General features: G+C 30.4%; 2 protein-coding genes across 2 annotated transcripts in view; one reads left to right on the plus strand and one right to left on the minus strand.

The window, feature by feature from the left end:
* Nucleotides 1–3,386: 3,386 nt before the first annotated feature.
* Nucleotides 3,387–8,760, plus strand: TfIIFbeta (transcription factor TFIIFbeta). Its single transcript, XM_014416845.2, has 6 exons — nt 3,387–3,598; nt 5,901–6,117; nt 6,244–6,333; nt 7,837–7,961; nt 8,295–8,438; nt 8,523–8,760. Exons 1-6 carry the CDS (start codon nt 3,524–3,526, stop codon nt 8,661–8,663), a joined length of 792 nt encoding a protein of 263 aa, XP_014272331.1. The 5' UTR covers nt 3,387–3,523; the 3' UTR covers nt 8,664–8,760.
* Nucleotides 8,761–13,973: 5,213 nt separating this feature from the next.
* LOC106678369 (uncharacterized) overlaps nt 13,974–18,146 on the minus strand; it is a gene marked incomplete in the record, with an annotated part of 24,495 nt that continues 20,322 nt past the window's right edge. The window contains 2 exon segments of the mRNA XM_067049703.1: nt 13,974–14,870; nt 16,625–16,700. Of these exon segments, the coding sequence (XP_066905804.1) occupies nt 14,374–14,870; nt 16,625–16,700 (573 nt within the window).

Below are 18,146 nucleotides of genomic sequence, written 5' to 3' on the forward strand. Positions count from 1 at the left end.
CCTATCATCAACTAATAATTAATTAGATGATTTTAAAACTTATGAAAACTATTAAACCAGCAGTGATAATAGTGAATGATATAGCGAACATTTGGGAGATAGTTAAGTCAGTGAACACTGTTAGCAAATCTAAATCATTTCTACATTGAAGGTAGTGATAATATATCCAACCACACTAACTTCTTACAGAAATTGTTCATTGTTCACTTCCCGGATAGTTAAAATGCCAATTTCCAAACTTATCAACTACCGGAAACAGGGTATAAACTACTTTAAGGTAAAAAATAAAAGATTATTTCTACGGGATATTGTCCTCCATGTTTTTCTATTTATTTTATTTTTATTTATTTTTTACTTATTTATCTCTTCATGTATTTCTTTCAACTAATTTTTTATTATACTTTCCTTTAAATCTATGTATTAGTTTTGTTTTGGTAAAATGTATTTATTTGTTTGTTTTACTGTAAACTGATCTACTGTGACTAGTATTTTTCTGGTTTGATCTCACATCGCTGTATAATAGTGAATTTGCTTAGCGGGTCACTGGGGAGGATCTGAAAGGGGGAATTCGGGAGAGTGAATTTGTCGATCAAATGAAATAAAAATTGTGAAATGGAAGGGACAAGAAAGGGAAATAAAAAAAGGAATAAATTGAAATATTTGTATTTAGTGTGTAGACTGGAATTGATTGTAAAAGAAAACTGTGGGGGAAAAAAAATGTTTTATTTCTTTATTATTATATCATGTAAAAATATATAACTTATATGTGTCCGATCACGGATTGATTAGTATGCTGTGTAATGTAGTAATTGGGCAGCATGATTGAATAAAGCATTTCTCTCGCTCCTATTTTTTTCCTACTTCCTAATTTATTTATTAAAACTACTACAAAAGATACAAGCCTATTCTAAAATATATATATATATATATATTTGCCACATGGCATCATAACGGAGTGGGCTAGATCCGCTGAAAGCGGACTATATTTATAATATTGGGCCAGGGCTACAGAAAATGGGGAGGAACTGGTCCACTGGGGATAATGATTCCAGTTTGTGAAAATTTTTCACTCTGTGAAAAAAACATAAACAGATGCATACATTAATAAGGGAATATGATCGCGATTTTCCCTGGGATTGGCTAATGGGAATATAAATGGAGGAGTAATTGTTCTGATTTTTGTTTTTTTTCAAATCCTCCTGAAAAAATAACAAAAGAAACAAATACACACATATTACAGTAATAACGGAATGTGTACACTATTGAGATTTCACTTTGGATTGCCTAGTGAAGAGTATTGCCTCCCCTAAGGGGAGTAGCTAGGTCCAATGGAGGTGGTGTAAACAATAGTGGCTAATCCAGTGCATTTGTGGAACCAGGAGAGGATTATTAATCCCAGTTTTTTTTTCATAACTTCAACTAATTAAGAAAAATTGTTACTGATTTAGATTATCTCTTTCTTTTGACCACTGGAAACAGCTAGTTATTAATAAACCTAAGAGATTGCATTTGTACTCTCCAATCCAATATGTCTAATCCATTTGTACCATCCAAATGACGCATTTGTATTCGCTTCAACGGTACATACACTAAAATTGGAAGAATACAGATAAGATTAGAATGGCCCTTTTTTCTTTCTTTCCGATCCCTTTAAAACAGAAAATAAAACATGAATTATTAAATTGCATTACGTATGTGTGACATTAATCTTATTAAATACAGTGAAATAAATTTTTCTACAATGAAATACTAATTTTAGGCTTTGATGTGTCCATTCTGTGAGAACTCTATTTAAATATTTAGAGGTGAGGGGGCTCTGCGTGATGATTAAACAATTGAAGAAGAAAGATAATAAATAAATGATAATATAATTAAGAGAGAAGTAAAAAAAATAGTGCAGGAGAGGGAGAAAGGAGGACTTAAGGTAAGATGATGTTGATAGGATTTTTGGGGCCAACCATGTCGACTTGATAGCCCTCTTCACGATCCGACTATCTATGGACACCAAATTTGGGATCGGGGCGCCCTTCTCATAATCCGCACGTTTGCGGAGATTCTCTTTCTCAAAGAGGCTTCTGAAATGTTTCCCTATGACGGCTATCTTTAATGGACATTGCTTGGGAGCGTCGGCGTTCATAATGCTCTGTAACACTTTTTCCTTCTATTATAATAATTGTATTGAGCTTGCTCATAGTGGTACTGCTCCTGCCGACGGTTTCTGTCTGCCTTGTTAGCTCTCTGCGGATTCGACACCTTCCCCGCGCCCTTGTCGGCCATTTCGGTTTTTTTTTTTTTCCTAATTTTATAGAATTTTATGGCAGGGTGCTGCGGGCCCGGCAGTTTGGCGTTAATACCTTTGAGGAAACTCAAGAAATCGCCCACTGCCTTGTCGAAATTCGCTGAGTTGAAATTTTGAACTTTCATAATATCCTGAAAGACAGCCGACCATTTACTCATTTCTACTTTGATTTGATCTATCTCCCCCTCTCCGACCTCATCATCTCTTACCATGCTTAATAAGCCCCTTAGTTCTTTTTTGTTTGCCTCCCTGGGATGCTTTTTCGCTATTTGAGTTCCAAGACCTATCACCCTTAAAATTTAGTCCACAGATTGGACAGACTTTATCAATTGTCTGTAGAGGAGGATCTTGTTTCTCTTGTTCTTTTTCGGTCTCCTCATTTGTCTGCGGTACTGTAGGCAATCTTGGGAAGACATCACCAATTGAAACCGTCTAGCCCAATATTACCCCTTTCTCATCCTGTCACTCCACACTTTTTTTCGCAATCTCCAGTGGCATCCATTGTCAAATGGATCAACACATGCAATCAATGCGTCAACGCTCTCTGATAGATTCCAGGGAAATTACGTTCTGCTCGAGAGTAGACTTCTGACTGCTACAAGTTGTTAGCGCAGAAACAATGTGTCTGGGTGTAAAACAATGTGTATTAAATATCACAAGACATAGAGGTCTTGAGTTCATTATCGTTTCAGTGAATAATCTTCTAGGGTATGTTTGAGTTGCTGCTTAGCGTATTTTACTGCAGCTTCCCAGAGTCCGATGATGAATCGCTGCTGACAATGTGCACTAAAGCGTACTGAACTATAAATATAATGTGTATTATAACTAAAAATAAATATGTTTACGTGTTTTAAAGTGGTATTATCAGTTAAGAGTACTGTTCAGTTTTAAGTATTCTACAATGTATTTCAATGTTACCTTTGAGGTCAAGTTTGGCTCTTAGTGGCGAACTTCTTTGCATTAATAATCGATTATCAGGAGCCAAAGTCCGAGTCAAATGTCTTGATCCCAAACGGTTAGTGTGTGTTGTTTTTGGGGAAACTTTGAACAGTACAAATGACTTGTCCTACATTTACATTATAAGAATAAATGGTTTATTGATCGGTTATTCATCAGTTCTCAGTATTTTAATTGCTTAGAAAGAAAATTAATACTGTGATTGTTTTAACTTTTATATTTTTGTGATTATTGCTTTGTTCTTCTGGAACTGATAATTTTATAACTATGACCACACCAAATTTGCATGTGGATCGCGACTTGGACCTATCCAATTCTGGAAGAGGTGTATGGCTTGTGAAGGTATTTTGTTTTATATTTTTCTTTGAGTTAAGATAATATCAATTTTTTATGTCAAGCATTGAAGTAAATTTTGACGGTTTAGTGCAAATAAATTTGTTATATTTTTCTTTGAGTTAACACAAATGAATCTCCTTACAAATTTTGAGTTATGAAGGCTATTTTTGTTTTTTCATGTAAACTAATGGTAGTTAAACAAGTTAAATTTTGTATTTATATATTATTTAATCAGCTTTTAGTTTATCTATTTATTATAACTCATTTTAACCATAAGAGGTAATGTTAAATTTAATAAATTTCACTCCTTATTTTTTCAACTTATACATCTTAAGTATTAGCTTGACACTATTGAGGCTTGTCAAATAAATACTTAATGATCTTACTACATCTTCATTTGTTCTAGAAATGATATTCGTATCTCGTTTATTGGTTTAACATTAAGATTTTCAGAGCTCTGATGGTCTGATAACAAATTAATATCAGCTTTGTTACATTTTTAAAAAATAAATTATTTCAGACTTTTTACAGAAAACAGATGTCTGTTCAACTTATTTATTTGGACAGTTTCATTTTGTATCTTTTTAGCCCTGATGAAGCCCTGCAAAGTGGGGCAAAACGTTGGAAAATAAATAGTTGTAAACTATTTTTGTTTCACTATTGACCGCAACCCTGACCATCTCCCTATATATTTTTACAGAAAAGATTACAGCTTTCCTGTATTTTTAATATTTGATTGTAGTTTCAATGCTTTAATTTTTACTAAATATATATTATAAAATCCTAATTTATTATTGTATGAAAAAACTTAGTGATAGGAAATTTTAAGTACAAAGTTATGCTATAATCGATTGATTTTTAAGTATCAAAACATTATATATCTTAATGATGAGAAGATAGTTGAGCGTAAATAATATATATAATGAGAAGATAGTTGGGGGTGTGGTCAGTAACACAAGTAAGTTGAGAAAACTTACTGACCGCACCGCCAACCATCTTCTCTTATGTCATACTATCTGTCAGTTATATAAAGCATTTTATTGATTTCAGAATCATTCAGGTAAAACAGCCTCTTCAAAAGATAGTCCAATATGTTTTTGAATTTAAGTTCACCGTATTTTTTATTTTTAACAGATTTTGATTGCATTATGTAGTTTAAATAGATTGTAGGAGTGCATTGTTACCACTAAGTAATATATAAACAAAAATATCACTATTACTCAAATGGAAATAAAAATAAAAAATGTTACCAAGCAATAAAATAAACTAAACAAATAATATTTAAATGGATTAAGGGTCACATAGGGATTCTCAATAGCGAGGCAGTTGATAAAATGGCTTAACTAGTTATAACAATAGGTCAGCCGGTTGACACTAAGTTGCCTTACACCGGTTATTAAAAAATGACTAAATTAGATCAGATAAAAAACTGGCAAAAACAATGTAGGGAGAATACTGGACAGTTATATAAAAATATATTTCCTCTTGTCATTCGAAAACCGTGGTTTTCACAAGCAAGTATAGGGAAAGACATCTTAAAAACTTACATCAGACTTAAGACGAATGATGAAATTTGCAATAGGTAAAACTAAAACTTTTAAAATTGTAGGTATGTGTAACAATATAAAAATTGTTGCTCCTTTAATATATTATACTTGAATGCCCGGCATAAAAAAAAAAAAAAAATGAGAAATATGGTTAAAGATCAAACAAATCAAAATATTATTTATGATAATATATTAAAAGTAACAGACTGCCAAAATATGTTACATCCATAAATATTTGAAATCTATAAACAAAAATATATAACAGAAACAGTTATGGTACAGTGTATTAGTAAATCAGATATATTTAACTTAATAATTAATAGCAGTAACAACAGGCTCGAGTAAACTGTCCTACAGAGATTTCATACAATATAGTTTATTAATTTTTGGTTGTATGGAAAAATAAATAAGTTTGTTTTAGTTGTTGTATAATTTAACTGCTAACTTAAATGTAAAGACATAGTCTCAAAACTGGCCGATAGCAACGTTTTCAAAAGACAAATGTTGGAAAACAAAAAATTATGTTAAAATATTAGAAATTTGTCTCAAAATTACGACTGGTGAAGTTAGTCTATTCTGTTTCTCAACACTTTAATTATTATTCAAGATTTTAACAGTTAGTTTATTTCTTCTGTAGTAGATTAAGGATAATAAAACTTCCTGTTTGGATTTATTAATGGTGAAATTATTGTATCACATAAATTTTTCATTCCTTATTATTTACCTATAATAAATTTGCTTATGACCATTTGTAATTTTAGGTTCCTAAATATATATCTAGCAGATGGGAAAAAGCACCTGGCAATATCGAGGTTGGAAAATTAAAGATATCCAAAGTTTCTGGCCAAAAGGCTCAGGTATCCTTAACACTTTCTGAGTCGGTACTTTGTCTCGGCGAAGAGAGTATTCCAAAGGATCACAGATTAGATGTTTCCATGGTTACGAGACAAACCATGGGGGTCTTTTCTCATTATACCCGTAGGTATTTATACATTTATAAATTTAAATTTCTAAGGTAAACTTCAATAAAAAACAAAACAAAAACTATAACTGGAATTTTGGAAATTATTCACTTGTATATAAAGCATTTTATATTATTTTCAGCTGGACCTAATCCTGATGACATTGTACCCGAATCAGAAAAATTATGTCTTGAGGGAAAAATTGTTCAAAAACTTGAGTGTCGGCCATATGGTAATTATTTTTGTAATCATTTACTATCACGCCTCTAAAAAAGGCTGGGACAATAATTCTTGACCACACTCTACGTCGATAAGTATATAGGTATATAGTTTATAATATTAACCACCTTTCAAGAGGGGAATTTTTTTTTCCCTTCATGCTTGTTTCTTTCCCGCTTTAGTTAAAGTTTAGGTTATATAATATAATACACGGCATTCTTTGGCAGTAGTTCCTACCATTTTTATTTCTTCCAACATATAAATATTGATATTTAATACTTCTTTCATGTTAACAACCAATATTACTCATGGATCATTGTACTTTTTTTAACTATGATACTCTACTGTCTGACAATTTTCAGTATTAGATATTAGAATAAATATTACAAAATAAAAATATTAAGGACTCTATAATCTGAAACTATATATAAAGCATTTATTTTATATTTACTTAATAGGTAATATACATTTTAATGTTTTAATTCATTTTTCAAAAAGAACTTACTTATACACATTACCTAGGTTGTGTATACAATATAGGATGTCGCTACAATAGTGTAAAGGGGGAGGTATACAATTTCTAAATTGACAAAGTATATATTTCTATAAATACTCTATAATCATAAGGTCCTAATTTTCTTAGGATCCTAAGGTCCTAAATATGCATAATTCTGAGGTTCTACATTTAATCCTTGATGTACTCTTTGGTTATAAATCCAAAATTTCTCTTGAATATATTGGGTTGACTTGATTAGACTGTTTCCTCTAGTCTCCTTTAAATTGTTTTCAAATAAGAACTTTTTCTTGCACCTTTAGTATTATGTTCATTACTTGACAAACGCTCTAAACTTTCCATTCATTACAAAAAATTAGTATACACTACGATAATCAGACCAATTTGGACATATGGAATTGAGCTCTGGGGCTCGACCAAACCATCAAATTCCTCCCGCATCCAATCCAAAATCCTATGTAAAATCCTTGATGCTCCTTATTATGTTACAAATCAACTCATTCACAAAGACCTTAACATCCCATTCGTTGCAGATTTGGCCCAAAACAGATATGCGTCTTTCCATTCCAAACTCCTTAACCATCCTAACCCATTAATTCTTAATCTTTCATCCTTAACAATCCCTGATAATCCTCTGAGGCGTCTAAAAAGAAGATGGCCACGGGACCTTCAAATTTAAATTAATATCTGAAGTACCACCAATGGATGGTTCCTTCCCAAGATTTTCCAGTGTATATGAAACATACAACATATTTACTTATTGTATTTTTTATATTATATAGTATCATGTTCTTACATCCATTTCTCTCTTCAATTTCCTCCTAGAGGGAAAAATTCCCTGTTTCATGGGCGGGTAATTTATTTTCAAAAGGTTTGTACAGTCTAGATGAAGTAATTGTTCCCGCCTTTTCTGGAGGAAAGAAGGTCAATAATAACCGTTATTTTAATTATTTTTTACTGATTAATCTTATAGTCTTCTGAAATCTATTTTGTTCTTCATAGCTGATAACTGCTATATGAAGCTGAAGCTAGAGTCGATTCGTAAAGCTTCTCAGCCCACGAGGCAAATGAAGAAATTAGATGGAATCGTACAAAACTTCAAGCCAGTATCAGATCACAAACATAATGTAAGTCTTTCTTTACATATAATAATTTAATTTTTTCGGACAATTCTATTATATTTGTAAGATTGTATAGTTCATATTTTTAGTACAAATGAAAATTAGTTTATTAGAAAATTGATACTTTTGTGACAAATAAAAACCACTCATTTAAAGAAAATGATTACCTGATTTAAAATATATCATGAAGAATAAAAAGAAGAGGTCATATTTTTATCTTTTTTTGTTTGAACAATAAATAATATTTGTTGTAAAATGGTATTAAAATGATGTTAATGTGGCTGAAAATATTGGCTCTATATAGGTGAAAATGTATGGATTTTTTTTTTTTTTTTTTAGATTGAATATGAAGAAAGGAAAAAAGCAGAGGGTAAAAAGGCTAGAGATGACAAGGAAGTGGTTTTGGAGATGATTTTTGCTGCATTTGAGAAGCATCAATATTATAACATTAAAGATCTCGTTACTAAAACTAGGCAACCTGTGGTATGGTTTTTTTTTTTTTTTAATTAATTTTATTTATTATCATTTCAGCTTGAAAAATTCATTTTAAATAATTATTTGTTTTAGGTTTATCTGAAAGAAATATTGAAAGAAGTTTGTAATTACAATTTAAAAAATCCTCATAAGAACATGTGGGAATTGAAGCCTGAATACAGGCATTACAAAGACTCGGAAGCATCAACTTCCAATCCCGAACCACAGTCTTAATGTTTATTAAATAATTCATTTTGTTGAACAATTTTGTAAATAAATTAATAAACTTTATATTTGTATTAAAATAAACTTAATATAAACACATATTTAATTTTTCATTTAGAGTACGTACACTCCTCATTAAAAGGAATTTATTTATTCTGATAAATAATTATTCAAAATTCAGTTATGAATGAACATAGAGTCAATAGTTGACCGTAAATATATATGGTCGAGTTGTAAGTAACTTCTGATGCAGCTAAGTAAAATCTATTGTTCGTATCTACGCTATGAATTACCATAACAAGTTTTGGTTTCCCTATATAGACAAGGCTTCATTTAGTCTGTATACATATGGATCTAGTCGTGTCTTACTTCAGGTATCCCGAGTGTATGTTGAATTTTTATTTATATCAATGTGGAAAAGGGGCGTTGAAATTGTGAGACCTGCTTATCAATAAACATGCATATATTTCTTTTAATTCATATACTAATTCCCTGGAGGGGCAAATTGTGTGTTAGCTGAAATTATTTATTTCAATAATATAATATAAGACAGAGCATTGGGTGGTCTCATGGGTAATAGAATAATGGCTTATCTGGTGACGCCTTGGCCGTCACGGTTACATCCTCTAGCCGCTTTCCTCGTCCAGGTTGTGCTGAGAGGGAAATGGTGAAAACAGTTGCTTCTCCCTCAGAGGCTGGCCAGCAAGTCCTGGGCTCTGGTGTGATGGTAGGGGAGGCCAGGTCCTAGCTTGCATGGTGCATACGGGGTCTTCTGTGTCCACAGCAGGGGGGACATCAGAAAATGAGACCCCCAACCCCGACTTTATACAAAATCAAAATAGCTACGGAAAATTCAGATTATGTAAATCTGACATAGTCTTTTGTCAACTGTTTTGAGTGATACACATTACATTAAACTAACTTTTTTTTAATTTCTGAAATGAAGGGTTTTTGAATGGAAAAGCCTTCAATTCTGAATAGTAAGTCAGACAGGCTGTCGAAAACTTTTTCAGAAACTAACCACATTTTACAAGGAAGGAATTGATAAACTGCCAAGAAGATGGTAGAAGGTTATTGATAATAGTGGTGAATACATAATAAATTAATATAATTTTTTATTTAATTAGAGCAAAATAAATGTCTGATAAAAAAAAATGGAATTTATTTATGACTCGCCCCTAATATTTAAATGAGGAGAAAATGGTTGGGGTGTAGTCAAGAACAAAAAACAAGATCAATTAAAGGAATTGATACTAACTTTATTGATACATAAATAGTGTTGAATGAAAATGTTTAGTCAAAGTATTATAAGAAGATGAAGGCTATTTGAGAAAAGTAATATTAAAATTAATAAAATGCATATGAAAATTTAGTTTAGTAAATAAGTACATTTACAAAATGGAAATTGTTTTAAATTAAAGTTATGGAAAAAGTGGGAAAGAAAATGTGTCTATAAATAAGTAAATAAAATACAAGAATGAAAATCTTAAATATTTTTTTTTAATATATATTTACTAACTAAATTTTCTCATTTATATTTATATTTATTTTAGCTTATATAACTTTATAATTTATTTCTTTAATCCTGTTATTTTACTTACATAAAAGCTATATGACAAAAATAATATTAAAATTAAGAAAGAGAAAAGAACAAAAAATAAAATAGATATGAAAATCTAGTTAGTAAATATATGTACAAAATGGAAATTATTTAAAATTATAGTTATGGAAAGAAAATATATAAGTAATTGATGAAATATGTAACTAAAAAAAAGTATTTTTATTACTTATTATTATATACATTTTCTTTTTATATAATCTTTACAATAGGGAAAATTAGTTGTGATTAAAAGTTTTATTTATTTTTTTTATTCATTTATTTATTGGTATTTACAACTGTACATTATAATACATTTAGTAAATTTGATCTTACTTAATATAGAGTTTGTTTGGTTGTTTAGTGGCGCCAAATTTCATAGGTCATCAACACCATTTATATTTTATTTAATTTTGCTAATATTCGTTAAATTTTATTTATTTTTTAATTTGATCATTTTATTTATTTATTTTTTTCCTTCTGATCAAGTTATATTTTTGTCAGTAAATTTTGTGATTTTAAAAACTGAACCACCAATTCTATTGCCTTGTCTCCAATGGTTTTTGAGATATCTTGGCTTAGTCCCAAGCTATTGAGGTGTGGTGTAAAATATGGGCATCGTTGGAAAACATGGCTTATTGTTAAATTGTTATTGCAGTACTGGCAGTTCAGAGGCGTTTCTTTTGAAATAAGATTGGAGTGGGTGAGCCTCGTGTGACCTATTCTCATCCTAGTCAGTACAACTTCCTCTCTACGGCATTTGCGACTGGAGGTACCCCAGGGCTTGACATCCTTTTTAATAATTTTTAATTTACTAATTGGGCTTTCGTTTGCCAAAGATTGCCATTTATCCTTGACTTCCTTTACAAGAGGCCTGCATGTCTCTGACGGAGTTAAAATTGCTTTACCCCGTCCCGGAAGCGCGAGTGCTTCTTTTGCAGCAACTTAATATGGAGTGTTACAGGCGTGTAGAGAAACTACCCATTGGTAGCACTCTAATCACCCATTGGTAGCACTCTTTTTAATTTAAAATGAACAATTGACAAAATAAGATAATTATTTGGTGAAATTAATGACCCAGGCAGAATAGCCTGCATAAAGTTTTATTAAAATTGTATTTAAGATCGCCCTTGAGGATGGGCAAATTGGCCGAAACATCAGACTTAAAGAAATATAAATTGTTTTGAGACTAAAATTGGATAAAATATATTTTATTTAAACAATTATACATTTTCTTTCCTATTTTTTCATAACTTTAATTTTAAATAATTCTTATTTTTTACATATATTTAGCTACTAAATTTTTATATATATTTTATTTTTTGTTCTTTTCTCTTTCTTAATTTTAGTATTACTTATTATCATATAGCCTTAATTTTCTTATAATACTCAGACTACACATTTTCTTTCAATATTATTTATTTACTTATAATGTCAGTTATTTTCTAATCATTCTGTAATTCCTTCTATTCATTATGGTCGTTATCTTTTTTTTTGTTCTTAGCCCTGAAGAAGGCTTGAAATTCTGGCCGAAACGTTGGCACTATTAAATTAATTTTTACTTATTGTCCTCATTTGTACTAAATTCATTTTATCTTACTTGATTTTACTTTGCTGACCTACGAGTCTAAAGTAATAATTTTTAAAAAATGTTCCGATGAAGCTTTTGAGGTGTGCATTAATTGGTTCAGGTCCATTTAAAAAAAAAAAAAAAAATGAGAAGTCAAGCAAGATCAATTTGCCTTCAGGTCCAGGCCTAGAAACATATGCTAGTATAAACTGATAAAATCAATACTGACGTAAATATTTAATTCCTGCCAGTTGTGTAAACCAGAGGGATTTTTCTTCCCAAAATTACAAAATATTTTTTATTTATTGTTGTCTGAAAACAAAAGTTATTTAAATCTTTTTTTTTTTTTAATTAGTTGAAGTAAAAAAATTTTCAATTGAAATTTCTGTATTATTTTTTAAAAATTCACATTATCTTTATACATTTCGGAGCCATTGCCACATCATCAGATCAGGCATACTTATTATTAAAAAATATTTTTAAAATATAATAAAAGGAAGATCTGGGTGTGGTCAAAGAAAAAAACTCAAATAGTCAAAAACCATTTAATGTGAGCCAATGTTTCACCTCAAGTTGCAGGGCTAAAAAAGATAAAACACTTAAATGAGGTAAGAAAGACTTCAACTTTTTTTTTAAATTATACAAAAATTTCAATGAAAGATTTTTTCACTTCAACTCATTAAAACATTTATTTCCAGTCTTTGAACCTTAATAATTAAGATAAACCTGTTTTTATATAATTTCACCAGTAATGTACATTTGTATAGAAATTACGTTTTATAAGAAACGATTCGGGTAATCTATATTCTATAGCTATATGTATACATAGTTGATCGTAAAAATTTATATATAAGAAGATGGTCAGGGTTGCGATGTTTTGACCGCAACCCTGACCGTCTTCTTATATATATATTCTATATCATTCAACAAAATGTCTCAACAATGTTACTGTTTACCGTAATCCTACATGTCTTGATCAAAATGACCTAAAACTTATCATGAAAACGGAAACTTTTTTGACTGCACTTGGACTATCTTCCTTTTATAAATTTTAATTTTTTTTTTTAAAAAGTTAAGGTCACATAATGAAACAAAGGAATAAAATATAACTGTTAATATTTCTGCAATTTATTCCTTTTCATGTTATATTAAAATATTTTAATAGATTTTAAATTTATGTTCAAAATAATAAATTACTGAATATTGTATATAATAAAAATCTTAGCAGGTTTAGTGCAATGATATACCAAGTTTAATCGAAATCAATAGAGCCTTTTTCAAGAAAATTAAAAAATATGAAGATTCGATGATTTAGCGGCTCCTCAGTGCAGTCTATTTTATAGGAACAGTAACTGTAAAATTATGGGCCTTAAATATGTAATTTCAATTTTGTAAAACTTCACATAAAGCTAGGTTATTCACAGACACACTCAATTTCGGGAGATGGTTATTTGGACTCTTAAATCTATAATTGCATCAAAAACTCGTTTTTAAAAATTTTTCACAATAATTCCCCTCACTATTTATTCCATATATAGTTTCATTAAAAACAGGGGTATTGACGAGGAAGCAGAAATATAACATTTCAATAATCCTTGAAGTTATTCCTAATAGCTTAAATAAAGTATATTTTTTTCTTGTTTAAATAAAATTAATTGTATCCAAGTTAAGTCTCAAAACACTCTTTATTTCCTTAAAACCACTCAAACTCATTAGTTTCTAACTTTGCATCCTCCGCCTTCAAAGAAGATGGCCTTGAGACCTTATATTGTAAAAATGTTTTTAGAGTGCTACCAATGGGTAGTTTCTCTACATGCCATTATGATCTTACTTCAACTTTACTTGTACTTTATGTACAAAATGTCAATAAATATTAAAAAAATTTCTTTAAAAGTCCAATGTTTCCAACAGCCATCCTCAACGACAATATCAATAATTTAACAACTATTTGCTGGCTATTCTGTCCAGGTCATAAATTTCAGTTAAATTACCCAATTTTGTCACTCTACATAAAATTTAACATTTTAATAACAGATCAACTTAACATTATCATTTTCTTATCTATTTTTTTCTATAAAGGCATGACACAATAGAAAATAATTTTGATATAGTTAAACGAAGAACGATGGAAACCTTAATATAGTAGAAATGAACGGATAGTCTCAACAAACTTTTATTATGTAAACAAAAACATTATACAATTTCATATTTTGATAAAATGATACAATTTTATAATATTCGATAAGATGAAACTGTCTTCATACGCTTTGCTAAGACTCGGTATCACAAACAATATTTGCTGATTACGTTGGTAATCTGTCCTCAATCATAAATATTATTATAAAAAATTGTATATTAAAAACATTAAATAAAAGTAAGAAATAAAAAAATTGATTCATATTTGCATTCAATATAGATTAACCAAGATATTCAGGTTTTTTAAAAATTGATAATTTTTTTCTATTAACAAAATAATTTAAAGTTTAAAGAAATCACAAACAGCAACTGAAATATTTAGTTTAAAAACAAAAATTATAAAAATTCTCTAAAAATTATTCTTCAGAGAACAACTGCTTCTTTCTAACGAAGCCCTTTTTGATTATTTTCGGACTGGTTCTATTTTCAACTTCTTGATTTTCTTCTATAATAGGTAACAAATTGTTTGATGAAGAAGCATTGCTGCATTCTTCATCAACGAAGATACTAAACACTTTGTTATTTTTTGGCTGAGGAGGTTCTACAGGAGTCTCGATGAATTCGGACAAATCGATTCCCTGTAACGAGGGAGTAATAGGTACAAATCCCGCTGGGTGTTTAAACGGGGTCTTAAAACAGGCTTCATCGGACCCTGCTTGAGGCGAATGACATTTTTCTTGAACTTCGCGTGATTCTTTGGTATCGCTGCTGATCGATAAGTTTCTCATTGATGGTAAAGGAGTTTCACATTCGTCATGCGAACTGCCCATCATCAAAGGAGTACTTGGCATGTTGAGTGGAATGAGGTATTTTGCCGGAGTTTTCAATTGCGCAAGGGCTTCTTTTTTCGAATCTATAAAACAATAAATAGAAACATTAAAAAGAAAGAACATATAAATATGAATGGTAAAATAAATAAGCTTTCTGGAGAAAACCCAACTTCTTGTTGTACTGTTTTTATGTTAATTTCAACATGATTATTTTGTTTATGGCATCAGTTTATTGTATAGAGCTAAAAATTAATCAACTATAGTCTATGAAATCTTTGTACGACAGTTTGCCCAATCCTTTTGTAACTGCTAGTACTTTTTAAGTTAAATATATCTCGTTTACTAATATACTATACCATAACTATATCTGTTATACATTTTGGTTTATAGATTTCAAGTATTTATGGATATAACATAATTTTAGTGCCTTTCCAGGTAGAGCCTAGTACCCATTCTCAATGGAAATGTATCTAATGTATATAAATATATTCATCAATATAATTATATTATTAAGTTTATGAAATGTGGAACATTTATTCTATATGAGTGGATGAGAAGCTACAGTCTATAAGTGATAATTTGCGATAATAGGATTTTGCTGTCTGGTAAAATGACAGAATCATCAAATCTCTATTTGCATATTGTAATATTAGACAAGATATTTGGTAATTTTACCTATCTACATATAAAAAATCTTACCCTTTTTGAGGTTTAGCCAAGAAGTGGGGAAATTTTATATCTGAGAACGGATGCCCAGCTTGTCAGTTGTCATCTTTGTTTCAATCTGACAGGTACCCTCTATGTTTATCTGTTATTTTTATTAATGTTTCCTTTTACTTGTTACTATACCTCACCTTTACCACATTTATTTCACCTTCTGTTTACCTTTTACACCTCTTTCCATATTTATAACTAGTTCCAACAAGTTTTTTCTACAATTTATTACTCTAGTTCTGTATTTAGAATTCTATCACACCTGACTGTATCTATTAGTAACTAGTTCCTAGTCCACCTATATGTATTCTTCCTTAAATTATCATTTCCATAATATATTTTATACACAAACCAAAAAAAATAAATTTGTATACACATTTTCTCTGTGAATTTATTTTAATGTTTTGTCAATTCTTACTATGTTTGTATCTTGTTTTTCATTTAGCCCTGACGAAGCCCTGCAAATTGGAGCGTAGCGATGGTTAACAATAAATAGTTTTCTTCTACTATTTTGATACCCTTATTGACCACCACCCAGACTATCTTCCTACAATCTACTTCACGGTCGACTATCTTCTTCTAATATTTATATTTAAAGTATATTGTCGTATAATTTCATCTGTATAAAAAAATAATCATGTCATTCTGGCTGGTTTATAATTTCCCTTTCGGGAGTGAACTAGAGAACATAGACCAGCTAGGATAACAATTATTTTTTTATACAGATGATGATTAAATGCTAATATAATTAAGAATAGGAAAAAAAAAGGATGAGTGTACTAACGTAAAATATTGATTTGAAAATGGAGGGCGAGTTCTATTTAAAGGGTAGTTTTATTTCCCAGAAATTGTTATACATAGATATATAACACTTAGAAAAAATTTATTATTATGAAGTTCAAAACTATGTTGAGTTGACATGGAATGACCGATTCTTAAATTATTTCGCGGAATCCTTGGGAGAGGCTCGCAGTCAGGAAACCCAGGTGGTTGGGAACCACTAACAAAACAATTAGAGATATCTGATGGCTAGTTAATTTCATACATAGTAACTCAAAAATGCAGTTATAGTTTTCTAAAACAATATTAAAACCCAAAAAATAGTTTACTAAAAAATATTTACTTTTTATATCTTCCTGTTTTTTATAATACGCAGCTCTGAGCTCTTCGAAGGAAAATTCACGACCACCAGCGTAGACCTGTAAAAATTAATAAATAAATATTAAATAAGTGTTTTTTATATATTTTCTTGAAAATAAAATAAATACAAAGACATTCCCCTATGAATAAAAGTATATTTAGCGTTTTGTTTTTTCAAAGCAATTCTCCTCACAATTGTTATAGGCTATGACAATGCTGAGTGAAGCAAAACAGCTTTATACCTCAAAGGTATAGGATACTGCATCACATTTTCCTAAAGTTTAGAATACAGCAATTTAAACAGATTTTTCATATTTTTTTTTTAAAGCCTGTAAATCACCTTTTAGGTTTCTTGATATATTTGATTCTTCGGGTAGTGGGGCTATGAATCCAGACTACGTACCCTAGACAGTACGGTGGAGCTGCCAGCTTTGTGCCTGCAGACAGACACCCCCTACGGGGCGGCTACCTAGGGAAGGTGTGTATTGAATGTGCCTTTGTGTACTGTGTGTGCCTGAATGTGGGTGTATATATGTAGTGTGCTTACATCAGTGTATTAATGTGTGTGTCAGTATAAATGTTGTTTCCCCCAACCCAAATATAAATGTTGAACCCCAACCCCAATAAAACAATTATTCAGCCACTTCTTCTGCATGGCTCGGAAACGTAGACTATCTCCAAGGCTGGTGAGCGCACAACTTAATGGTCTTGGAGAGGAAGATTCTCCGTAAAATATTTGGAGCTTTCAAGGTTGATCAGATATGGAGACGTCGAACAAACCAAGAGCTCAAAGTTTTATATAAGGAACCAGACGTCCAGTTTGTGAGGCTCAGTAGATTGAGGTGGGCAGGGCATGTTGCTCGGATGGCTGAGAGTGATCTGCCAAGGAAGATAGTGACAAAGGTACTACATGGAGAAAGACGCAGAGGAAGACCATTCCTTCAATGGAATGATGGTGTAAGTGGTGATGCCTGGACCATGATGGGAGTGAGGAACTGGGTGATGGTCGCACAAGATCGTAATGATTGGTGGAGGCTGATGCAGGAGACAAGGACTCAACATCGAGTTGTGGAGCCGAATTAATAAATAATAATAATAAATAACCTTTTAATTGGTCTTGGAGATCTTGATTCATCTATAGCTCAAGATCAAGCAAAAACAGTAAAAAAATAATAGTGTAATAATGCTAAATTAATAAAAAATGGATATAGTTTGTTTCACCTCCAAGATTATATATATATATATTGTAATATGCTCTTTTTTAGTAAATAGTATATTTTGATGTATAAATGGTTTTAATATGTTTTATTTTATGTATCATTTTAATATTCATTTGTTTTGTTTATCCAAAAAGCAAACTAACCAAGTTTCATTGTTTATAATAACTTTGTGATACAAAAACAAAAAACCAAGATGGCGGTATGTTGTCAAGGCCACATTGAGCAAATTCAAATATCATAAAAACTATTTTAACTCTTCCCATCATAATTGAAAATACAGTAAAT

Source organism: Halyomorpha halys, unplaced genomic scaffold (genome assembly GCF_000696795.3).
Source record: "Halyomorpha halys isolate HHAL.00 unplaced genomic scaffold, Hhal_1.1 Scaffold136.1, whole genome shotgun sequence".
NCBI lineage: Eukaryota > Metazoa > Arthropoda > Insecta > Hemiptera > Pentatomidae > Halyomorpha > Halyomorpha halys.